The 27210-nt window shown below is 32.9% G+C and overlaps 2 protein-coding genes across 2 annotated transcripts in view; both read right to left on the reverse strand.

Annotated features, from left to right (window-relative positions):
* Positions 1–1336: 1336 nt before the first annotated feature.
* Positions 1337–2718, reverse strand: LOC134720988 (leucine-rich repeat protein soc-2 homolog). The gene has a single exon (XM_063583623.1). It carries the CDS (start codon positions 2672–2674, stop codon positions 1412–1414), a length of 1263 nt encoding a protein of 420 aa, XP_063439693.1. The 5' UTR covers positions 2675–2718; the 3' UTR covers positions 1337–1411.
* A 1303-nt stretch (positions 2719–4021) lies between these two features.
* The window catches only part of LOC134720989 (sacsin-like), a 28322-nt gene continuing 5133 nt past the window's right edge, over positions 4022–27210 (reverse strand). Inside the window, exons 2-7 of the mRNA XM_063583624.1 lie at positions 23876–24030; positions 18299–18403; positions 17540–17687; positions 15179–16663; positions 8932–14810; positions 4022–8278 (exon numbers count right to left, since the gene is read on the reverse strand). Of these exons, the coding sequence (XP_063439694.1) occupies positions 8000–8278; positions 8932–14810; positions 15179–16663; positions 17540–17687; positions 18299–18403; positions 23876–24010 (8031 nt within the window). The 5' untranslated portion in view covers positions 24011–24030 and the 3' untranslated portion in view covers positions 4022–7999. The remainder of the gene's footprint in view (positions 8279–8931; positions 14811–15178; positions 16664–17539; positions 17688–18298; positions 18404–23875; positions 24031–27210) is intronic.

A 27210-nucleotide genomic window follows, 5' to 3' on the forward strand; every position in this document is an offset into this window, starting at 1 on the left:
ACAAATTTTTAATACAATTCATTTCAAATTAATCAAGGGTAAATATGGTTTTATTTACTTGCAGAGTGTCGGATATATTTGTATTAGGGTTGAATCAAGATATGAAAAATTTACAATGAAAGATGATATGCACCATGCAATTTAAGCAGCCTGCGATTAAAGTTTTTATATAATTTATTTATTGAAACCCGTATACTTCTGTCTCATTTTTCCTTCCTTCGGTTCATTACTTACGACAATACAACATTTTAAGGTGAATTAAGGGTAAACATTATTTAATCGATTTCCATAACTTGAAGTAAATAAATTCACGGCAAATAGACATCACACAATTAATAGAGACACATTTAGAATCAACCAACTAAATATGTACATAAAAAAGCAAATGAAACTTGCAAATTGAATAAATGAAGGTCAAAAGTTTCAGAAAACTCTCTTTGACGTCTTTGAGTTGTAACGCCGTGTTGTAGGAACATCGTGCGCAACGTTGATATATAAATACCGTAAGATGGTGCCAAAGGAACATCATCTTCCAAAAAAGAAAAATTAAAATAGGGAACGAAAAATCGTCCCTTTTGTAGTAAGTTTTTAGAATAGAGTTTCCCGTGTACAACTGCATTGTTTACATTTTCCCCGTAGAAAATACTCTTTCAGTGCTGGATCAGCAAATCGTTGGACCATTTTAGAGAGATAAAATAGTAACTTGCAATGAACAATTCAATGATTTCTTATTAATTCATGTCTGTTACATCTGTAACCCGAAATCGCCTCTGTAAAGGGCGAAAATGTTTATGATCCTGAAAATCAGGTCTTCCGGATTTTAAATTGCATCTAAACACTATCAGTGGAAAATCATGTGTCCAAATATTACCTCCCCTTTAAACACTGAAGATTTTGATCTTTCAATGTTGGTTATATTTTAGCAAGGTCACTAATAGTTATTATAAATTTACAAGAAAATGGTCTGGTAGTAACAATAAAAAAAGATTTGAAATGAAAACAAAATTTCTCAATAAAGTTATCATTTTCCTCCTAGAATAGCAAACGACTAGTTCAACATGCTATAGAAGTTTTGTGTATGCGAAAGATAAAAAAAAAAAAAGCTTTGTGTAAAATTAGGTTAAAATACCTTACGTTTTTTATAGTACTTAATTTTCAGCAAGTAAAATAATATGCCACTTTGCCAAAGGCGTTCTTGTTCTTCGAGTAATTTAAATAGAGTGTAAAAATAAAATTTGCACTTGATAGAATATACGTCAATTGGAAAACACTTTTTTTTTTTTTTTTTTTTTTATCAAATACAATGTATTCTATTTTTATATATCATATTCCCAATGTCATCTTTTGAAAAAGGGAACTACAATTGTACATGTCAAATACATTAGTTGATTAGGTACATGTACATGACATTTTATAACTCACATTTCGGTAGTTCTTGTTTTATATATTCTGTGATTGTCATTCTAATATTACCACAGCTTCCTACAATTAAGACTTTTGCCAAACGAGGCCAGTCTTTCATCCATTTTAAAGTTCTGCATGTACACATGATTCCATTATTGTCTAAACTCAGTCCCATTAAGGACGGAAGATTTAGCACTGCTTTGGGTACTGTAGTGAGATTGGTGTTATCAAGTATTAACGATTCAAGGGATTCCAGGTCCTTAAACGCTTCCTCAGATATACTCCGCAAGGGGTTTCCAGATAAAAACAATCTTTCAAGCTTCGTTACATTTATTAAATCCTCTGTCTTTATTTCGTCTATAAGACCATTTATCAAATTCAGAAATGTCAAACTTGTTAAATTTGATACTGTTCTTGGAATGCTCGTCAACTTTGTATTCTTTAGAGCCATAAACCAAACATTAGAAGAATGATGCTTATCAAATACTCCATCTTCAACATACGAAGTTGGATTATTTTCAATGTCCAAGAAGGACAAACTAGAAATTTCAGAAAACGTCAAAGGAAGTGATCTCAAACTACAGTTCACGATGCTTATACTCGAAAGATTTTGTAAATCCTGGAAAATATTTAGAGGAAAACTGTCTTCCGCAAGAATCAGATTATTGTACAAGTTGACATTTTGTAGGTTTAGTAGCTTTCCAATAGATGTCGGAATACTAGATATATTCGTTGAAATTATTTCAAGAATATTTAAGTGGCTATAATTGTTAAATGCGTCATCAGGTATTTTTGGAATATTCACGCTAAAGATTGATAGTGACGTTAAATGTGCCAGGCGTTCAACACATTGTGGCCAAGACGTCATTATTTCGTGACCTAAACTGAAGGACAACAGAGAACCTGATATGTTTCTGATAATATCTTCATTCATAGTCTTCATTGGATTGTCATGTATATCTAAATCAGTTAGATGCTTTAGTCTGCCAACATCTGATGGAATAGATGTCAGTTTGTTATTGCTCAAATCAATAACAAGTAGTGAGCCTTCACTTCCGGTTAACGCTCCATTCTCGATCACATTGATTTTGTTGTTTGAGATAAATAACTTACGTAGTTTCAAATTTTTGAAATCACCATAACGTATTTGTCTTATTTCATTATCGCGTAGTTCAAGATCCCATGCCGAATCATTGTCAACAGGATTTGAAAAATGCGGAACGGATGTTAGATTCAAGTTGGCACATAATATGACTATAGATCGGCACATGCAGGGTGGCGGAGCTGGACATCCATTGCACAATACGAACCATGACCATGAAATCTGAATAATTAGTTGCTAGAAAAACAAACAAATAAATTTAAACGATTTTATAAAACAAACCAAAAAAAACAACTATATTTTAGTATAGAATTTAGTTTCAGAAGTCTAAGATGTCTGTAGCTTTAAAACAAATCTTAGAAACTGCTTATCGCTACTTTGTTTTATCGGTTCATTATTGTAGTGTGGTCTTTGAATATTGTCTTGATACATTATTAAATATGAACTGCTACCCGGTCATCGTCACGTTTGATCCAAAATCATGTCTATGTTTATACATGTATATTATCATTGAATGAGGCCTCGCTTTTAAAAGACTTAAAAAAAAGTCGGTTGCATATTCTGTTCATGAAGACAAAAAAAACACATGATATCCGACAATGTTGAATACACACTTCAATAAAATCACATCTAAGGCTTAAAGCAGCTGTAACATAAGTCAGTGCATATAGAGCGAATTTTGACTGAACTGTCGGAATATAGTTTTTTTTTATTTTGTGTTGTGGCTTGCGGTCTATTAATCCTTTGCTACCACGGTGGTGCTTGCCATGTTTTTCAGTTGTTTATCTTAATACACTGAACACGAATGTGTCCATAGTACACGGACGCCCGAGTCTCATTATCATTTTATATGTTCAGTAGACAGTGAAATTAGAGGTAAAAACTCGAATTTGGTAGTAAAATTAGGAAGATCCTATCGTAGGGAACATGTGTATTAAGTTTCAAGTTGTTTTGACTTCAACTAATCGAAAACTACCTTGCACAAAAACTTTAACCTGCAGAAGGACAGACAGACAGATGAACGGACGCACTAGCAGAAAAACATAATGCCCTTAGGCTGAGCATCACATTTATTTTATATGAACAGTCTTGTGTGTTGTGGTTTGCAGTTTTTTCATCCTTTGCTACCACGGTGTGGGCTGACATATTGTTCATCTTTGTTACACTAAACACGAATGGGTATATAGTTCACGGATGCCCCACAGTCACTGTCATTTACTGTGTTCAGTATACCGTGAAATTGGTGGCATGAGATAGAATTCGGCATTAAAACATGAAAGATCATAGGGAACATGTGTACTAAATTTCAAGGTGTTTGGACTTCAACTCAGCGAAAACTACCTTCAACCAAAACTGTAACCAAAACGTTTACCTGCAGACAGACGGAGGAACGGACGCACATATAGAAAAATATAATGCCTTTAGCTGGGGCATACAATTGAATTAAAATGTACAGTCTTAATTCGACATAAATTAAAAGCAGCCTTTTGGTCGGTTAGCAAGACTTCCGGAAATAATTATAAGTAAGTCAACTTAAGATTAATTAAGGCCCATGAATAAGTCAGGTTTAGGGTTACAATTGACTTTAATTTTACCTGCAAATCATCATAATTATATTGTACTATGTTATATATTTACTAATCAAGTTTGACTTACAGACATTATGGAAATGATTAAATCCATGTTTATACACTCTATATGCAAATCACAGAATGGCAAAAATGATATATTAACTAAAAATCCGAGACTAATGCATATTGTATGTACGCAAATTAGATGAAATGATATACAGTAAAAATTAAAGTATGTTTCATGAAACATTTTTCTGTATCCTTAATACCCTGGTATGTTTACATTACAAATCTTTTCAACTAACTTCACGTAATTTAAACACTGGGAAAAAGAAATGTTACACATATATACTAGTGAAGAGGCCCTAAAGAACCTGTGTCAATCACCTTCATCGTCAATAATAGCAACGTTTTGGTAAAATCATCAAGAAAGGGCAATAACTCTATAGAAAATAAAATGACTATTTCAATCATGTTGACATTTGTAGTTTATGACCTGCTTATGCTTTTTTTGAATTTATGTCCTGTAATCATTTTTGGTATTTGTGTTGTACAATATAATTTCTTGTACGATGTTTCAAGAAGTAGTAGTACATTTTGCATTAACAAGAGGTAGTAAAACTAAACATATATAGGAAACTTCAAAATAATCTTTACTGCAAAATTACACGCATAAGGGTCAATTGCAAGCAATACAATCAAACAATTTTATACAATACAAATGCAATACATTGTTATACAATACAATGTATAGAATAATAGAACATACGAGTTCAATTATAAATTATGTAAATACACCTCCATCATAAGCTTGTCTGACATGGGTCTGACACCCTCAGTTCTAAAGACTCAACAAAGATTAAAAGACCGTATGTACCAGTTAATGTAAGTTGCAGTTTAAACAAAATTGTCATCCCGTCAGCCGAGAGTTTTTGTTTTAAAGAAAATCAAGAATCTAAATCTAAATCTAAAAAATTTCAAGTAAAAGAAAAATATTATACACACTTGACACTTTTTTTAAATCCAACTTCGCAGCTAAGTAATGTATAAAAAAACATTTCAGAGGTGAGCACTCTACCATTTTTTTTATTGCGGAATACAAAGGGGTCAATAAATTTAAAATAAACAGGTTCAATCCTCTTCTTTTTTAAATGCAGGTTGTGCAATCTCCCGCCTTTCCCTCCAATGATCCCTTTATAAATCGTAGTTACAAGTCGACTTAAGATTTGGTTTTACGTAAATAAACAGCAGTGTGTGCTCAGATCTCAACATTCGTTCTGAACATCTATGCTCATGTGGGATTTGATCTATGATTCATAGAGGTTTTTAAGCAAGTAGAAGAAAGTTAACACATTTGCAATTTATACCCCTTTGATTTATTTTTAGCCATGTCGGCCATGTTGTCTTGATCAGAAGTACATGTATCAGAGAAGATGATTATTGTTAGATATTAGCTAAAAATGCTAAACATAGATAAAAATAGATATCAAAACACAATGACTTTAGTAGTCTGACAATTTGTTTTTACTTATTTATAGATCTAGCCATGGCGATCATTTTTTCTTTTTAAGTGTCTCTCTATCTATTACATTGAATATACTTTTCAAAATAATGTACAAGAATAAAACAAAAATGGTTAGATTTGACCATTAAGGTCAATTACTCCTAGATTTAGTTGCCTAACATTTTTGAAATAAATGTACAGCATAGAGATCTCAAAATTTTGAACAATGAACGTTCCGACTTATTTTCTCTATTCATAGCAGTTTTCAAGATAACTAGACAAAAATGCAATTCACCCCTATGTATGTTTTGCCATGTCGGCATTTTAAAAATATTGGTTTGCAGGCGGAGTCATCGGACACTTGTTTTAAAACTAGATACCCCAACAATGATAGTTAAAATTGAGAATGGAAATGGGGAATGTGTTAAAGAGACAACAACCCGACCATAGAAAAAACAACAGAGGAAGGTAACCAACAGGTTTTCAATATACGAGAAATTCCCGCACCCGGAGGCCAAATTAAGTTAAATTTGTCCTAGCAGTTTCAGAGGAGAACATTTTTGAATACAAATAACGATGACAGACGACGACAATGACAGGGGACGACGACGGACAATGACGTCGGACAACGGACGCCAAGTGATACTGATATGTCAGGATTAATACATTTCAGTTTTTAAAATATGCTTCTAGCAGTAAACAAAAAAATTACAAATGAATCAATGTATAACACATTACATAATAGACGTGTATATATAATATAACAGACCAAAAAGAACAATAAAATAAAAACTCAGCAAAACTAGAAAGAAAATAAATAGAAGAAACACAGTTTGTATTAAGAAATTTAATAACAACAACAACAAAAAAACAAGTAAAGTATTCGCAATTTTGCGCCTGTCCCAAGTCAGGAGCCTCTGGCCTTTGTTAGTCTTGTATGATTTTAAATTTTAGTTTCTTGTGTATTATTCGGAGTTTAGTATGACGTTCATTATCACTGTACTATTATGCATATTTTTAGGGGCCAACTGAAGGACACCTACGGGTGCGGGAATTCTCGCTACATTGGAGACCCATCGGTTGCCTTCGGCAGTTGTCTGCTCTATGGTCGGGTGGTTGTCGCTTTGACATATTCACCATTTCCTTTCTCCATTTTATTATAGTTAAGGTGGCTTAAATAAAATTGATATTATTTTTTGATAACTTGTCAAAATGAAGTTTTTGATCATGCTTTTTTCAAAAATATATTAAAAAGAATCATGGGTCACCGGACTTTTTTCACGCTACAGGTTGCGCAAAACTGTCAGATTTTGTATAATAGATTATGCATTGAAAATTCAATTTTGATAAATTTTATGTGATAAAAAGAATACATTCTATTATAATTATAAAAAAAATGTGAGAATATTGCTCTTATAACATGCTTTCAGATACGAAAAAGAAAAAAATGGGGTCACTGGACTTGTTTTCTTGTTACATATTAAGATAGGTAAATTCATGACACTTTCTATTATTTCTTTATCTGAGTTATATCCCCTTATTTGACAAAGTTGAAAAAAAAATTAATCAAACACATACAAGGTGTTTTTGAAAACTAAAACTGTAATTATGATAAAACACACAATTTTTTTATATTTCATGTATTAATATAAAAAATTTACATAAATTAAATTCTCAAAATTTGCACAATTCATCAAATATCTAGACCACAGTTATCTGCTTCTTCGAAATTCAAGATGGAGGAAGAAACCCGAGTCACTTTGAGGAGAGGAATCTTCAAAATTTTTTTATATCAATGTAAAATCGCATGATACAAGTATCTTTGATAAAAGTGACTCTGTCTGCTTTTGATCTTTATTGCCTGAAAATACCTCTGTTAAATATTTATAATCTGTTCAAAAATCTATTGTACACCGAAATAATAACAGAGCTTAAACAAAAACTATTCCATTTTGCTAAAACTTTAGCAGATTTTTTTTAATGGGATTTTTATTAAATAAGCGTATACCTGCTGAAAAAGTATATTCACCGCGCAAAACGTCGCGTGCTGTAACGTGCATAATTTTGGTAAAAAACGTTTGATGTACAATTGGTTTTTATAAGTATTTTCCATTACATATATTTTTCTCGAAATATGGAATAAAACTATTATTGTCTTTGATTCGGTAAATATTTGGTTTAATTGACTTTTGAAAAACTGATATCCATTTCGGTCGTTGGCTTCAGTGAAAATCAATTTTTCAAAACTCAATAAAACCACATATTTACCTCATCAAAAGACAGTACATATAATTGTATAATATTCAAATATGAGAAACACGTGTACAATATATTATAGATAACATAAAGCTAAAAGGCATATTGATACCCAGACAAAACATTATTAACAGAGTCGAAGGTAAACATTTGATTTACAACTCAAAGACTTTTAATGTATTTTTCTTGCACCTCATTGATTATTTGTTCGGTAACTTGTAATGCTTCCAGTGCATCCTCCTTTTCATATAAATCTGCTGGTAAAGCACGATAAATAGGATATCTCATCTTCTCAATGCTCCCAATAGTGCTTTCAAGTAAGCAAGCTATTGGAAGTAATTCTGTATCTCCTTCCGGTATATGCGCTGTCAGACTATGGACACGTTGAACCTCATCAGCATTTATGGTATACATTGCCCCCTTTAATGCCTTTTCTGCTGCCTGTAAAAAGATGATTCATTTGTCTTATAGCAGTTGTAAACATTCTCCTATTCATAAGAAAATAAAATCGAAAACAATTACGGAATCCAAAGAAAACCCGTGATTCAAATGTTACAGAAAAAGTACATAATCTAAAATAAAACACATGACATGTCGCAATCGAGCCTAGCACACTACCACACGATTACGTATGCGATTCGATAATCTAAAGAAAATGACGTATAATCCATTGGGTAAGCTTTAAACCATAAAAACCATATAAAGATTCAGGTTAAAAAGAGTTTGTACAATTTACTGCATATAAAATAGTTGTTACTGAAATTTGATTAGAGAACTTGTCCTTGACTGAAACTAAACCTTGTTGTTTACTGTTTCGAGGTTTGAACAATTGCGGTATCCATCTGATTCAAAGTAAACGTTTTTCTGTACATACTAAGTTCGTAAAATTGAGGGTTTACCCCTTGAGCTTAAGTTCCAACTGCCATAAGACACTTGTACGTGTTTGCGTGTCATATTAAGGCTGTTTTGGTTTTCAAAGCTCTTCAAATGTGTAATGAATTTGGCTTTTAAAAGTTGACCTAAAACAATATCCAAGAATCACGTTTTTGGGCAATGGGGAAACCCTAATTTACTTTAAAAAAAAATAGTAGTACCTGCTGACAAATAATACATATCCAGTTGTAGCCTTTAGACAGCTCCTCATCAATCGTTTTCTTCGTCAACTTTGCTACTTCCAAGTCGTATTTTGCTTGTTGAAGCCAACGTCTCCCTTCATCAGGCTGTGGATTTGGCTGTTGGTTCATTCTAAACCTCATAGCAGCACTTAAAGTCAAATCGCTTCTATGACTGTATTCGTCGTCATTCAAATGGACAGTTTCGTAGTTAATTTCTGACATTTCTTTTATCATAAATAGTTCTGACATATGAATATTTCTAGGTGATGAACTACCAACATTTAGAATATATTCCGCATTTTGTTCGTCTGATAAGATAACATCTAAAACTACTCCGTATTTATAGCGCTGTGTATTTTTCCAATCGCTATAAATTACAAAACTCTTCAGTGTTACTATAGACTCCAGTGGAACTAAAAATGCTGTAAGTTCTTTTGGAACAAGTGAGCCTGGAAGAGGAACAAACGAAATAATTCCAGTTTCATCCATTGGTGGTATACCGAGATCGTCCAGGCGTTTTGAAAATTCCAATGGATTGAGGTCAATTTTTGATAATATTTTCAAAATTTGATCCTTTTCAATGTTACCATTCCATAGAGGTTCAATTGCAGAGGCTAACTCCAGATCATATAATGAGAGCCATTTGACTGCATCTACATCGAAAGATGTGAAATACAGAATATTCTTTTTCTTATCTAGGTAACACCGTTTTGAAACTTCCGTTTCATTTAACCTTCTAGTGTTCAGACTTAATACAGTTTGCAATTGTTTTACAGTGCAGATTTGAACTGTTTTTAAATTTGATTCGATATCTAGAAGTGAATTTTCTCCAATTGGCCTATTTCTGGACGATGCTTTGTACTTTGCAAGACGCAAAATTCCAGTTATAAAGTGTTCGCTGGTTATATAATCCTTAAGCTTATCTGCAATATCGCTATTTAGGAATACTTCATCAGTGGAAATAACTTCTTCGTGAATGGAAGTACTTGCAAAGGTAGGTCGCAACTTTTCTGGAAGTTTCATAAATATTTCCTCTATCTGACTTTTACTGAGAGAAACAATTGTCAAGTCCGCCATCAGGTTGAGAGTTCCGTTCTTCATTATCCGTTGTCTTTCGTCATCTCTAGTTTCCAGAAATATCTCTGAAGATGGAACCAATCGAAAATCTGTTGTCATTAAAATCAGATCATCGATATCAGTATGACTTTCATTGATATCAATCTGTTTTTCATCGCTATCATTCCGACTGTCATCGCTTTCAGTTTGACTTTCATCGACATCAATGTGACTTGCATCAACCATTGTTGCTTGAAGCATCTGAACAAGACCTTTGGTCGCTTCCCCCACCTGTTCAATTTGCTCGATATTTAATCTTCCTTTACCAAAGTCCTTATAAAAATTCGACAATACGTTAGCGTATGTTTTAATTGTTGGTGTATCTGTCATTCCGAGAAAACGAAATAATTTGTAGAATGGTGCATATTCCTCTGGTGCTTGAATAAGATAAGGGACTATTTCACTTCCACTTGATAAAATTTTCACGATGTTTTCAGCTCTAACGAAGGTTTTGTGTTTCGTTACATGGACAAGTGGTATTCTTGACAAATTTTTGGTGATCTCAGACTCATCTTCTAAATTATCGCAAAAGTACTCATATACATCTTTCATTATTCTTTTAATTAAATCATTTTGCTCTTCCTTCCATGACAGACTGATAGAAGCGCATATATTTTCTGTGTGTTGAAGAACACTTTTTATACATGGTGCTTGCCCCACATGCAGTGCACTAATTGGCTTATCACTCATAGCATAGTATGGTAAGGTTGGCTGCACTGTCCAAACAATATGAAATCGACTGTCCAACAGGGACCTTTCAAATCTCATTAAAGTATCTCCTACTACTCCTGCGTGTATTGCTGTATATTCCTCGCCTATTTTCTGAGGTAAAATACAAGATATCGTTCTTATTTCTTTAGTAAAACTCTCAACAACAGCTTTACTGTTTTTTGAGTCATGAATAAATTTGAAAATCGCTTCGACTATTGCTTTCGACTTTAAAGTTTTTGCATCATAGCTTAAATTGGTTGCAGCTATTTTGATCATTCTTTTGGCAAACTCAATTAGTATTTCTTTCGACCTCTTCGTTTTCATTCCTGCTTCTTTAAGTAGCTCATGCCACATTTTATGGCTAAATGGGGTTGGTGGAAATTCTGACTCTTCACAAAAGTCTTTGAATAGTTTATCATTTCTATCAAAGAATTCTGAAGCACTTTTCAACTTATCATTTTGAGAAATAAATCTAACTTTACTCAGTTGTTCTTTGATACAACTGCTGTCATGCAACTTTTTTGCCAGTATATATTCCAAATGAGCTAAGATATTTGGTGTGTTAAGTTTGTGAATATGTGGCAAGATCATGGTAGCGTATAAATCTGGTATTGGATGAACCATTGCATTGTTCAATAGGACACTGAATTTTAAAGCTCGATATAGTCTACCAGCATCCGGATTGTATTTTAGGACCGTTACCTTTATTGAGTTGAACAAATAGTGTAAGCCTTGCACAGGCATTGCAGCATCGAATGTTGTTACAACAATATCTTGGTGATTCACAGGTATCTTTTTTATTCCATCATCTATGGTTTCAAAAATAGTGAGTTTTCTCATGTCTTGTATGCGTTTTTGTGACAAGTTGCCAGTGTTTTGCCCAAAATAACCTAGTATAATGGCACATTCATGTGAGGTCAACTCAACATTCCGATAAGTCATCCAGTATTGAAAACAGTCAAATGTTTTATTTGCATCTGGGTAAGTAGCAAGTAAAGACACACTTTCTTTTAGATCAGGTTTTATTAATGATTTTGGAATTTGCAATTTATTTATTATCATTTTTAAACCTTCATCTCTCTCGAATGTATTCAAATCTACTACACAATATCCTTTGCCTAGTGGAACAAGAAATGTTTCTGTTCCAAAGAGGGCTGGAATCAAACACCAATTGTGTAACGAGTCTGGAACTCTCATATCCTCGTTTTCGTCTTGATGGGACTTAAAGAATTTCCAAAATGTTTGTATCCATTTGTCTTTCACTGGAGTTTCTTTTTGATCCCAATCGATAATACTTGCACTTTTAAGTCTGGCTTTGTCTTGAGATCTTTCTAAAAGTGTAGCAAAATTCTCTAAATCTAACTTTTTAAATAATTTAGAAGATTTACATTCCTTTGTGTATTTTGTAAGAGATGGTACCAAGCTTCTATGAACAAAGCTTCCCTCCATACCAAGTAATAGGTCTTCAAATTCAGATAAAAAGAATTCATTCCTGCTTTGAATTGGATGAACTAAACCATCATCTGTCATCAATAGCGGGAGACCTATGATATCTTTCCAATTAAGTGCCTTCAGAAGGTAGTCTAGGCACAGTTCTATATCATCAATTGGTATGACTTTTACTGCTGTTTGCCATTCACTACTACAAAGTGCGTTAAATTTCTTTTTTAGGAACAGACTTACAGTTTTAGGTGAGACGTTTTCTTTACAAACACATGCAAAGTCAGACGGTGATAAAGAAGAGAAAACATTGTGTCTCTTTCTACCATTGTGGTTTTCACATGTTTTTGAAAAGCTTTTCCATAAATCTTTGGAACCACATGATAGTTTCATGCCCATGTTGACAAATAACTGTCGTAATTTTCCTGCTTTTTCCTGCACCGTGCCATTAGTTGGACTATCTTGCCAGTCACTACCGGAAATTTGAGAATCCAAATCGTCAAAGAATACATCATGTGACTCTCCCTCATATACCCAGTTAATGTTTATATAATTGGCCGATCCAAGCTTATCTTGAACAATGAGTGAAGTGTATTCAGGACTTACAGGGAACAAACTTGCGCTTCGTGTCTTAATACTTTGATAGAAATAGAATAGCAAAGTTTGCCAATACATGTGTTGGGTATTATCAACAGGAAAATGAGCCAAAAATGTTTCTAATTTGTTAAATCCGTTGTCCTCGTAGTCTTGAAATAAAAATGACTTCAATTCTTCCATGCAACTCACATACACAAGAGACAAGTTTTGTTTTAATAGAATTATATTCCATCGGTATCTGTTATCGTTTTGTTTTTTTGAGTGACTAGTCTCAAAGAGTTGTTTTCTAGAAGAATCAAGCTCAAAATGACCATTGATATGCACAGTGAGACCCGTTGTAGATGGAAGTGGTAGAGTACTAAACACCCTGTATTTGGTTTTTGGTCGTTTGTCCTCTGTGATGTTTTCGGACGAGTCTGCAAGAACAGCGACACCTCCAACTGGGAGACGTTTAATGTTTTTTACAACGTCTCGTGTTGTTTGATCAATATTGTGAAGGCCAATAGCTTGAACAACTAAGTAAGTCTTGTAATGTTCATTTTCCTCGTTTATTGTTATGTGATATCGATATTCTTCAAGTTCACCACACTGATAAGTGGATGAAGAATTGAGAAGTTGTACATTTCTTCCTACAGAATCCTGAAATCTGGTTCTTGTTTTAGCATCTGACTTTGTCAGGTCGACCTCAGCTTTCTTCATCAATTCCAAATGGTCAGTATTTTCGTGTATTTGTGACATTTTAATGCAGTTTATATTCATTAGAAAAATTAGGCTGTCTACTATATTTTCTTTCATACATTCAATCAACTGTAACGTTTCTGTTTCAGGATCTGTATTGTCGGTAATCAGCAGTTCTGAAGATGTCATCATAGAATCATTTCTAAGGGGAAACCGGAACCATGTACCAGTATCTGACGTCAGTACGTCGCCGATATGAGAACGATAAACCGATGGATACTTGTCTATGAGCTCGTCCAAGTTCATTCTCATTCCAGGTTCGTCGTAATGTGCATAAGGAGCATATTTGCAATGAGGATCGAAAGCACAGAAAACCCCTCCTCCTGGTGAATCTGGTCCCTTGGTAATGAAGGATGGAACATCAGTTATATGGTAAACAGCGTTAAACCCAAACCCAAATTGTCCGGCCTTTGATTTGTCTCCACATTTTCCACCAATTCCCAATTCTTGAATTCCTTTAATATCTGTTTCTGTGAAACAAGCATTGTTGAAAACACAAAGTGCAGGTCCTAAAAGTGGTTCCCATCTCTCATCAAATATCCCGTCGTTGTTCTCACTGTGTTGTCGCTTGTCGTACACAAAATGAACTTCGGTTGCTCCTGCGTCATCTGCATTTTGTAAAAGTTCATTTAGAAATGAATGATCGATTGGGTGGTCACGAAGTATCCCTTTTATCCGTGTTGTCAGGTCTTCCTTCTGCCCAAATGAAGTGGCACTAGTAACTTCTGAATTTGGTAAATACAAAGTACGTTTAAACCCAAGAATTCTTTGAATCTTGTTTTGAAGATCTTTATTGTCCTTGCATAACTGAATCAACGAATCAAAAGTTGGAATCTTAATATAATTGCCTATAAGAAGATGTTCGCATGGTTGAAGAACATCGCAGGGGTATGTTATCACTTCTACTCCTACAGACTCTAGTATAGTCTGTATATTGCTAGCAATGTTAGGACATCCTTCGTAACTTGAAAACAAATATGATCTGTTCATAGTAAGTAAATGTGTAATAGTTTGAATGTTGTTTGAAGCTGGATTTCTTCTTGGTATCAAGTGGATATCTTCAAAGGGTTCTAAATCATGTGGATCAAACGAATTTATCAATTTCCATACTTGTGTTATCCAGTTTATGGTCAGTGGTGAATCTTCAATGATCTCAACTGCTCCGTCTGTGTCAAAAGGATTGCATTGTTGCTTTATTACTGACTGTAACAACATAGGCAGATCATCCAAATGTAAACAACATAGTTGATATTTTTCTGAAACAAATGATAAAACTACATTAGGATGAAAGCATATTTTTTTTTAATGTCCATTTGTCCTACAATAGTTCATAAACTTTAAACACCACTAAAACATCTAGCAAATAATTACAATCAATGCCGAATTCCCATTGGTAAACATGATAGATTAAAAAAATACCAGGTTCCTGATTTCGGAAAGTCACTTAACTTTTTGTTTTCAACACAGTCCGTTTTAATTTTGATCAATCAAATAACAAAAGGAACATTGAAAACCGTACAATAAAAGTCAATCCTGAAAAGCAATGAATGCTATAAACATGATAAAAACGACATAACTTTAAATAAAAAAGTGATATGTTTTCAACTACATTTTGCATAATTACCACTAGCTGCAATTTTTTTCAAACTTTGATAGGCTGAATCAGAAAGGCCAGCAATCTTGACAATTCTGTAATCAAGTCCAGGGAATACTCTTCGCTGATCATCTGATAATAGCAAAAGCTTGTCTTCGGGTTCATCATAATCCAAATATGAACGACGAAAACACACGTTATCTTCATTCTCTACAGGAATTAGTTTTATGCCGTCAAAGTCTAAGGTGGCATCCTGCAAAATGTATTCAAGTAGGCATAGTCTCATCTCTTCAGCATATGTTTCAGGTAGAACAGCATTTCTTAGCAAATTAACCATGAAGGCAGGAGTTATCAAATTTATTTCTGAACAGTCTAATACTGATGGAATGTTTCCTCCTATTTTAATAACAGGTTGTTTGTGATCAAGTAAAAATGCTATGACTCGAGTTCTAACTAACGGTACTGCATTATCTGTTGGTAGATTTAATGCTACCTCTTTGCAGACCCAATGGTTATCTATGAGTTCTGTGAAGAATAAAGGCAAGCTCAAAATCTCTCTATAAATAGATTCTGTATATGGTTTCCAAAATGTCTCTACTTTATCAATGTCTGGAATACAGTTGTAAACAGTGGAAATTAACTTTTCAGAATTACCATTCCTATCACTGGTGGATATAAGATAATTAACTAATAATTTGTATGTACTCGGTATAAGTTGAAAAAGTGTTTCATTCCAGAGTACAAATCTATCTGTTGAACGTTTGTCAGGAAGTTTAAGCTCGCGTCTATTCTGGCTGATGGCAAACGGTCCTTGTACACATACGGGAAACCCCGTGATGCATGTTACCGGTAAAGGTAGGTAATTGAAAACTCTACCACCAACCATGGGTTTATCTTCGCCGCTTTCATAATGATATGCTAAAGTTATGTTTGGTTTACAGTGTGGTCCTATATCAAATTCGTCTCTTTCAGTATTAGATGTCCTATCGGTCTGATTAACAATTAACCATTTATCTGTCTGGTTAAGGTTTTCTGCTGTTGTTAACCTAATCTCAATGTCTCTGATAATACACTGATCTGGAGTATTTTCCAAAGGAATTGTATTTTCTGGAAAGTTTGTTTCTGATAAAAGCTGTGTTCGTTCAACTTGAAGATAGAGCGTAGTGGGGTCCTTGTGATTGTACATTTGTATTTTCTGCAGATTATTAAGGAAAAGCAAAACAATCGATGCATCATCTGCAAAGTTGTTTAACAGTTGTTCTACTTTATTTTCTGTAAAAACGTTTTTCGACAATTCACTTTCCAGCTTGCGGAATGGAAACCAAAACAAAGTTCCATCATAAAAATTGTTTTGTATAGCCTCTTCTGTCAATCCGAACAATTCAAAACATGACTTAATGTGTGTTGAAGTTAATATCGTAGAGAAGATGTTCTTTAGTTCGTAGTAGCCGCATGAGTGATGACTAAATGGATCTATCAGCAAAACTGTATCTCCGCTTACTATTAAAGGGTGGTCTATAAGAAAAAATAATATACAAAATAAAAATGTACACAAAAAAGTATTCGACTCTGAGGTATGAATATAAGTCAAGAATGACGTGTTGTATCTGTTTCAACAAGTAGCAATGTTAATTCATAAACTATTATTTTGAACATTAAGACCCTTGCAATGAATAAATGATTTTTAAACAAGTCGCTCGTAATATTTTCTGTTTGAACTTATATATGACGTAATAACACAATGATGTACCCTAATTTTGACAGTTTTACCTTTTATGTCTGTTTTGCTAACATATTATTGTCAACTATAATGGAATTTTAATGCGACTCCCATACAAGTGAGAGGTTAAGCTAACTATAAAACCAGGTTTAATCCACAATTTTTACAAAGAAAATGTCTGTACCAAGTCAGGAATATGATAATTGTTATCCATTTGTTGATGTGATTGAGCTTTTGATTTTGCAATTTGGTTGGGGAATTTTTGTTTTGGATTTTCTTGGAGTTCGATTATTTTTTATGTTGTTATTCTACTTTTTAAGACTTCCTTCAATTTTTATATTGAGATTTGAAATAGGGAATGTGTAAAAGAGACATCAACCCGACCAAAGAGCAGTAAACAGACAAAGCTAGGCCACCTATGGGTCTTCAACACAGCTAGAAAATCACACACCCGGATGCGTGCTTCAGCTATCCCCTAGTTCAGTGATGATAGACGTCATACTAAACTTGTAATGGTTTTTTTTTATTGAGCATATTTTGCTAAATCTGTTAAGAAAGAAAATTAACTGAAATAATGTATTCCAGTCAAATGAAAAAAGAATTAACGTTTCTGTCAGATGAAAATAGGAATTTGCGTATCTTTATTTTCAAAAGAACATAGAATTGTGTACCTGTCAGATGAAAAATGGATTTGAATCCTTGTCCATATTTTCCAATTTTGTTTTCCTCCGTCTCCTTGTGACTAATACACACTGATCTTATATTTTTCCAATCCACTTCATTGAAAAGGGCATCATTGTAAACACATACTCCAGGAGACTGAAAAATTAGGTGTATAAAAAGTTGGGAAAAAAACACAATATTAAAGAACCTTAAACTTGCCAGCTAAAAGGGTTAAAAAGTTGATCGACCATGATGGAACACTTTAGAATTGAATTATGTGATAGAAGTGCAGGTATCGATACGAGCTCTATTTAAGATAATTTAAAAAATCTATCAAAGTAAAGCTGATGTTGCGGACAATATGCATTTATTTCCATTCCTTAAGTGTGATAAAAATATTTCATGATGGCACTTCTCTCTCAAATCATACAAAAATTCTGATGATAAATAACTATCAGTGAAATAAAGCTTAATAAAAGTTGGAAATTTTTGAGTTTTAAGTTTTTAACTCGGCATTTTGTATTTACATTGAAATAAATGTTATGAAAAACAAAAGCATGATTTTATCGGGAACTAGATGTTTCAGTCAAACATCAGTCGCATCTTATATATATGAACGGTAACATATTTTGTATTTGCATTGAACTACGTCAAATGAAAATATAACTCTGATTTTATCGAAAACTACCTGTTGAAGTCAAATACTAGTCTAATCAACCAAAAAGCACATACATGCATACAATATCTACAAAAAAAGAGACAAATACCTGAAAATATTTTTCGAATTCTGGTGGGGATGAAGTAGATGTTTCTGGTACAAACAAAAGCTTCATGATTGTGGCTTCAGCATCTTCTGCATTTTGCACTAGTTCCTATAAAAGGTTAATATATAGAAGTGAGTCTAGAATATGACACTGAAAAATCAATAGTAAAACTTAGGCTAAATAGTGGACAAAGAATTTGTAAATTGCAGAAAATAACATAAAAAAATTTAGATACATATCTTTTATTGAGAACATGCTCTAAAATGTACGAATACAAAAATGTGCCACCTCATTATCTCATAGTATGCTGATTGTTTAAAATCTCAAACTGGAAAGACCGTGTATATTTACGCCAAACATTTTTCATTTTAATCTAAAATATAGATTTTGCAAAATACTCTACAAATTTAAAAGTTAATTTGTTTGATAAATGTTACAAAAAATTGTTATAGTCACTTCTTAAAATTCACATTCGTTTTGAGATTTGAGATTTGTAATTTTCATGATATTACATTATTTGATTCCAAGAGGATAATATAAAAAGAAATAATAAGTTTGTGTTAAAAACACTTTATTTTATCAATATTTTGAATAAATTAAAACATTTGAATTTGATAGTTTAGAACAAAAACAAATTTCAATCTCCTTCTAAAGAACAAAATATTGAAATTGCTTACCTTGATCATTTTTCAATTTGCCTTAAAAAATTGAAAATTGAAAAATGCTCCAACGTGGAGCATTTTTCAATTTGTCTATAAAAATTTAAAAATGAAAAATGCTCCAACGTGGAGCATTTTTCAATTTGTTTTCAAAATTGAAAAATGAAAATTGGTTGAATTTTCATTTTTAGAAAATTTTCTCAAATATGAAAATGTTTTTGCGTGTAGCATTATTCAAATTTGTAATCGTTAAGAAATTGATATAAAAGATAATCAAATTACTGTTTCATTCATTCACTTAAGAAATTTTGTTTTTATACTTTAAATATAATACACATGTGTGTATTTGTGAACCCGTAAATGCACATTTATTACCAAACCCCGAAAAGATAGGAGAACAGCAACGCACCAGCAAACTTTTCTGATGTGGCACAGGAATATCATACTCTATTTATGTCCATTCCTATTTTGTTATCTTTATCCAGGTTAACTAAATATTATCTATATATCTGTTCCGGACCATATGAATATTTGGACCATACGCGTATGGTCATGACCATATGCGTATACTCATGTGGTTCGACCATACGCGTATGGTCCGACCGTACGCGTATGGTCGGAACATATGTGTATAATACTCGTTTGGTTATTAACGGGCCGGACCATATGAGTATTTGGACCAAATTGGTATATATTTTTTTTTCAAATTAAATTTATAAAAACGTTTTAATGATACAAAAACTTTATATAAATAACAGTGATGGTTTAAAGCATGACAATTTTTTAATTTTTAAATCCAAAAACTGCGTAAAAATTAAATATTGTTGCCATAGTTAGTTTTCATCGCTAGTTACATTCGCGCATGTAGACTTGGATGTCATTCACTTCCACACGGTATCATAGCTTATTTGCATTTGACGTTGCGTACAGTGATACCGATATCTTTGGCCATTCTGATGTCTACGGTGTTAGAAGCTCTAGATTTCAAATATAGAAAAATTACTGCAATACACCATATTCACAACACAACTTTAATAAAGTAAAAGTATGTTACTTTCCAGTGACTTCTTATGTAACAGTTCATTAAGAATTTTTGGAATTCATTTTTTTAGTCGACATATTGCCATTCACTCGTAATAACAAATCGGTAATGACCATCGGCAATGGCCATCGGTATCAAAATGGGTTTACTATAAGTTTGAAAATTAACTAAAATCAACTATGTGTAACTTCTCATTTTTTTTTATTTCATCTTTTTATTATGATATTGTCTGTCTATAATAATAAAATTTCCTATATATGATAGCGTCTTTTTAATGAAAGGTCATACCATATATGAAGAGATCAGTAGCACAATGTATTAAAAGTAAACTGTGACAGAGTGTTAATTACCTCGACCATACGCGTACGGTCCAAATACTAATATAGTCCGGAACATATATGTTAAAAATCAAAGAAATGTTGAATTCATTGATAAAGATATTTGATTTTACTCTCAAGTTTAGTAATTTTTTAAAACTTATTAAATATTTAGTGAGGTGGCGTGAATCAGATGTGGATACTTAAAAATTCCAAAGATCTCTAAGAGTACATACAATCTAACTCTCTTTCATCTTGTAACAGTATTAAAACATTTGACTTTTCTACTCTTCACACAAGTATTCCACATTCCAAACTAAAAGACAAATTAAAAGAGTTGGTATTACGTTGCTTCATAAAAAAGAATGGCCAACGTAGATACAAGTATCTCGTCTTAGGGAGGGCTAAATCCTACTTTGTAAAGAATCACTCTGATTCAAACAAAAAATCTCTGAAACCGATATTATCAAGATGCTTGATTTCTTGATTGACAACATATTTGTTATGTTCGGAGGACGTGTTTTTCAACAGACTGTCGGCATCCCAATGGGAACAAACTGTGCCCCTCAACTTGCTGACTTGTTTCTTTATTATTATGAGGCTGACTTCATGCAGGAACTTCTTAGGAAGAAAGATAAGAAGTTAGCAATATTCTTTAACTCTACTTTCCGCTATATAGATGACGTTCTTTCACTAAGCAATTCAAAATTTGGTGACTATGTGGATCGCATCTATCCCATCAAATTGGAGATAAAGGATACTACAGATACAGTTAAGTCGGTTTCATATCTTGACTTACATCTAGAAATTGACAATGAGGGTCGGTTGAAGACAAAACTTTACGACAAAAAAGATGATTTCAACTTTCCAATTGTGAACTTTCCATTCCTAAGTAGCAACATTCTAGCAGCACCTGCATACGGGGTATATATCTCCCAATGGATACGTGCTTGCCTTTCCTATCATGGTTTTCTTGATAGAGGGTTACTGCTCACAAGGAAGCTATTAATTTAACCAAGAGTTCCAAATGGTGAAGTTGAAATCATCCCTTCGTAAATTTTACGGACGACATCACGAGTTGGTTGACCGTTATGGAATAACCGTTTCAGAAATGATATCGGATATGTCGTTACTAAAATCCCCTTCCCTTTCATGAATTTGACCTACCGAATTAGACTATTTACCGGATTTGTAATCACATAAGCAATACGACGGGTGCCGCATGTGGAGCAGGATCTGCTTACTCTTCTGGAGCACCTGAGATCACTCCTAGTTTTTGGTAGGGTTCGTGTTGTTAATTCTTTAGTTTTCTATGTTGTGTCATGTGTACTATTGTTTGTCTGTTTGTTTTTTTCATTTTCAGTCATGACGTTGTCAGTTTGTTTAAGATTTGTGAGTTTGACTGTCCCTTTGGTATCTTTCGTCCCTCTTTTTCAAAGAAAGAAATGACAAAGAAAAACAAAAGTCAGATATATAGACAGATTGATATAAACAATGAATGAAAGATGGATAGATCGAAAGATAGATATAAACATGTAGCTACAAAGACAGCTAGATATATAGATGAAAAGAAAGAATGATTTTTTTTGTGGTCATTATCGTACTTGTCATTGTACCATTCTTGTTCGGTATTTGTTAATATCACACATAGTTCACACATATACACACACACCTTAACCTAAAAAGATCTTCAAGATATATTGCGCTTAAAACTAGAAAAAAACGGAAATAGTAAAACATTTTATAAAAAGTGTCAACAATTTAAACATTTAAAACGCCTATTGGAAACAAATTATATTTTCGTTCTCATTATTAAACATTTAAATAATGATCATTTTTCAAATTTTAATAATGCACAGTAAAATGAAAAATGAAAAATTGGAGCATTTTTCATTTTTCAATATCAAACGTCAAATCGAAAAATGCTCCATGTTGGAGCATTTTTCATTTTTCAATATTTCAAGACAAATTGAAAAATGCTCCACGCTTGAGCATTTTTCATTTTTCAATATTGTAAGTCAAATTGAAAAATACTCCACGTTAGATTATTTTCCATTTTTCAATATTGTAAACTAAATTGAAAAATGCTAAAGGTCAGTATTTTCAATATTTGCTTTCAAGAATGAGATTGAAATATGTTTTGTTTCATAAAGCAAGCAAATAAAAATGTTTTAATATTTTTAAACTTTTGACAAAATAAAATCCTTTTTTAACACAATCTTATTGTTATTTATTTCAATATCTTCGTTAAATCAAATATGTAATTTCATAAAAATAACAAATTTCAAATCTCATAGAGAAAATGGTTTTTCGAAATTGATTTCTATAGATTTTTGTTAAATTTTTCAAACCAACTACCTTTTAAATTTGCAGAGCAATTTGAAAATTTATTTTTCATTTTAAAATGAAAAATGTTTTGCGTAAATGTACACGGACGCTGGAATTGTTTTTAGTGATGCATTCCAAAAGAAAATGAAAATGAAAATATTTATTTTTTTATTTCATTTTTGTAGACTTTTCCCGTTCCTTAAAATACACGAACTCCTAAATTCAGTGTTTTCTTTAAATAAAAACATCTGGTTGATTCTTGTTAATTCGAATTGAATAAGACTTTGTGCAGAATATGTTTGTATATAAACTCATCATAGATACCAGGACTAAATTGTGTATTTACGCCAGACGCGCGTTTCGTCTTCAAAAGACTCATCATTGACGCTCGAATAAAAAAGTTAAAAGGCCAAATAAAGTACGAAGTTGTTTGTATGATGTTTTATAGGTATAATCGTGTATAAAATCATAAGTTTCCGCTCAAATTGTCAAATTCGATGTCACCTACTATCAAATTATAAACATCACTAGCTATATTAGTGGTAAGACTACTGCTATATCTAAAAGCTAATGACAATATATCAAAATTATGATGGTATGAGACTTCCCCCGTTTTCTATAATTGTGAAAAGATTGAAAACATTAAAAATATTTGGAGACTTATTAATTGGTACACATACGACGGATGTGTTCTGATAATTATAGATTATCATTGATCATCTCAACGAGATTGATTTTCTCGCTTGAGCTGGTACAGCGAAAGTGAAAAAAACAATCGAGTTGAGATGACAAATGATAATCTGTTTATCGCTATTTTACATATGACGACGGTGTCAATTTCATGTCAATTTCGTTAGCAACGCCACGTGGCCTCCTTAGTTTCTAGCGATAATTTTTCCATCTCAAGCGAGAAGCATGATATGATAATATCACAAAAAAAAGATCAAAGGAAAAATGCACAAAATAGCGATAAATGTATAATACCTTTTAAATGTTTCGATATTACAAATGTTTGATAACCTCTACATTTAAAAAAAAAGTAAAAATGTATTTCCACAAAAAGGTTTACCAAGGGAACTTTCGAATTCCATGCAAAAGGATAGATTTTCTTGATATCTTATGGTTTTGTATTCATGAATTATTTCAAAACTAAATGACAAACAACATGAAACAAATGGATGTACAAAGGTCTGAAGACATAAAAATGAATAACTTCTTTAACGATTTAGCTTACATGAAATATTTGAGCATCTTTTGGGTACTCTCTAAGAATATTCTGTAAAAGTTTTAGTAATGGCGGTTGATCCATCGTAAGCCATTTTCCTCCTAGTTTTGTTTCCTGGTCTTCCATGCTGGTCATGGAAGCCATGCTAGTTTTACCCTAACAGTCTGAAATTATAAGTAGAAAAAAAATTAAAAAACAGATTGAGTTCTAGTACATTTGCAAAACAAGCGTTACTACTTGCTGTGTGTGGAAGGTAAGGTTGAAAGTCATATCGTGTTTGCCGTTCTCATAAACCCTATTTAATCGCTCTGTTTGTACATTTTTGTAATTGAAAAAAATGATGAATAGTTGTGAATAATGTATAATTTTATACAGCTTCTATCTGAATATACATTTTGTAGCTCGACTTTATTACCTGGGATTTTACATCATTTTTTCATAATCCAATTGCAAAATCTCAGTTTCTATAAATCCGATGTATAACGCAAATTGCACAAATCAATCAAAATATCAATTTGCTTTATAATCTGAATGCCTTAATATTCTTAACGCGTTATTGAAGTTGTCTGTACTTATGGCAGATGTTGTATAAAAACAATTAAAGTGAAATGAAACCCTGTGGCATGCAACTTATAAGAAGGTTCCGTATACATTTCTTGAGAGTATTACACCAGTTGCATTTGAACCTCTTATATAGAGACTTATTTTGGTCTCATACAACATCTCAAATTTTAGGGATTTCCTGATAAAAAAAACTATTCAACTTGCTGTCAACTGCAAGAACGTACACAATATTCTTTCAATTCAAAAGCAAACAAAAATTCATTAACACTCTTTGGGTTATCAGTCAGAAGTATTAAGTTCACGTTTTGCTTTTCTTTTTTTAAAGAATACATCTTGTTCAAAATTTCACATTATGTCAATATTTTTTTCTCGAAATGACTACGCAAACTTAACAAGGGCTTAAACAAATAAAGCACAATAATTTCACAGTCGCTTTTAGCTGCGAAGTTCAGTGGCGGATCCAGAACTTTTCATAAGGGGGAGGCCGCTCCAGTCATGCCTCAGTGATATAGTCAACCACATTTTTCCACGAAAAGGGGGGTCGGGCCACCAGCCCAAAGATCAACCTATCATGCATGATTTTCGAAAAAAAGGGTTGTATTGTGCTCATATCCCCTGTCGGACGGATTTGTTAGATATTCGAACAAGTTAATAAGAAAAATTCAAATGTGTGTACGGTGTATTTCTACAAGCACGTGACTTACAGAAATACGCATGCTAAAAGAGATGATTGTACATTTCCTATCGTTAATTATCCATTTATAGATGGTGACGTTCCCTTAACACCATCTTATGATGTTTATAAATTTCAACTTGTACGATTCGCTCGTGTATGTAACATCATACTAGATTTTAGGTAGAGAAATGTATGTATTACTGAAAAATTATTGCACCAGTGTTTTCGATATCACTCACTAGTCAAAACATTTACCAGATTTTATCATCGGTACACGGACATCATTCGTAAAATATAACTCAACATACTGACATCTTACAAGTTCAGGTATTTCACATCCAATCTTTTATGCTGGCATTAATATTGATTCACTTACAGGGTCTTTGCATCGGAATTAAACAAATGTATTATAAAACCAGTCGTTATGTTCTTCTCATATATTTATTATTGTATAATACTAACCCCCTAACGGGTGGGATTGTGCTTGGTATTCATATGGGGAAGACATAATGTTTCAATCAGTTTAATTGAGGCCTGGAGCTGGTATGTCAGTAACTGTTAGTAATCCTTAGTTTGTTAAATTATGTATTATTGTTATTATGTTTAGTTTCATCTGCTACCTATTCTGACATTGGACTGAGTTTTACTTCTGCGTATTGTTGTGTGTTTGTTTTTCTGAATTGGTTAGATGTCTAGGAGAGGGTTAATTTTTGTGCCTGTCCAAGTCAGGACCCCCTGATCTTTGTAAGTCTTGTATGATTTTTAATTTTTAAATTAGTTTTTTGTGTATAATTCGTGGTTTAGTATGACGTTCATTATCACAGAATTATTATAAATATTTGTTTAGGACCAACTGAAGGACTCCTTCGGGAGAGTAGTTTCCCTCTGCATTGACGACCCATGTGTGGACTTCGGCTGTTGTCTGCTCTATGGTGGCATTGTTGTCTTTTTGACACATTACCCATTTCCATTCTCAATTTTATGGTATTGTGACTTGTCTTATTTGTAAACAGCTACATGTGTACATGTATACAGTCACATGGAAAAAAGTACTGTCGCCTGGACTTAAACTTGCAATCACTCTAAGACATTAAGTATCAGATGCCCTCTGCTTCTACTTCTATCCCTACTACCACGCCCCCGAGTTCTTGAAGAATTTGGTGGCATGACTGTGGTGTTTCTGATGAATATACGTATTAATGAAAACTTGAAGGAATGGAACAGTATTTATATGATACACGATATGGACGTTATTACTGAGAGCGTATATACATACGAGCGTGCTATAATTCCAATAGACGCGTTGTAAGATCGAGTTGCAATCGGATAAATTGTGATATGATCGTAGCGAAGTCGTTATAGAAGCGTAATGAGGACGTAGTGGCATCGTGAAAACAACGAAAATTTACATTTTCATGCTGCTCATACCGCGACCTCACCACGATCTGAATTTTTAAATACGGTGAGCGTGATGCGATCGTAGTCTAGTGACAGGGGGATTAAACACACTTATTCTAAAAGGTTACACATTCAATATGGATATAGGAGTGATAATTGCCATTGAAAACCCTCCACGAGAATCCTAGAAATGACACAAAAAAAACCAAGAAATTACCGTACGACCTTAATCAATGTAAAATCATACTGCATAGTCAGTTATCAGATACCCGAAATGACAAATGTAGAACAATTCAAACGAGGAAACTCTCGGTCTGACAGTTTTACAAACGTGATAAACATGCATATTGCTTTTATCTTATTTCATTGGTATTGATATTGATTTTGTGATCAGTAAATTATTTTCTGACGTCTTACACTGAGTTCAGTGGATGTAAGATGGGTACTGATTGGGGTTTTTTTTTACTTTAATCATGAGTATATATCTAGCAATATATTATCTAGTAATAGCCTACATTCATGTATATCATTTGTATTGCCCGGCATTTATTTCCTGGCATTTTTTTCCACGAAACTTTAGGTTATGTTTATTTTCACTTTTGTAAATTTACCGTGTTTGTTTTGCAGACTGATCTTTCATAGTTACAACATATTTACCTCATTCCGATGTTATTAAATGCATCCTATTTTATCCCATGGTATTTGT

This window comes from Mytilus trossulus, chromosome 6, assembly GCF_036588685.1.
Source record: "Mytilus trossulus isolate FHL-02 chromosome 6, PNRI_Mtr1.1.1.hap1, whole genome shotgun sequence".
NCBI classification, from domain to species: domain Eukaryota; kingdom Metazoa; phylum Mollusca; class Bivalvia; order Mytilida; family Mytilidae; genus Mytilus; species Mytilus trossulus.

What these genes read in the sequence shown, in the direction of transcription:
- LOC134720988 (XM_063583623.1), bottom strand. Translation starts at nt 2,674, where the DNA reads ATGTGCCGATCTATAGTCATATTATGTGCCAACTTGAATCTAACATCC.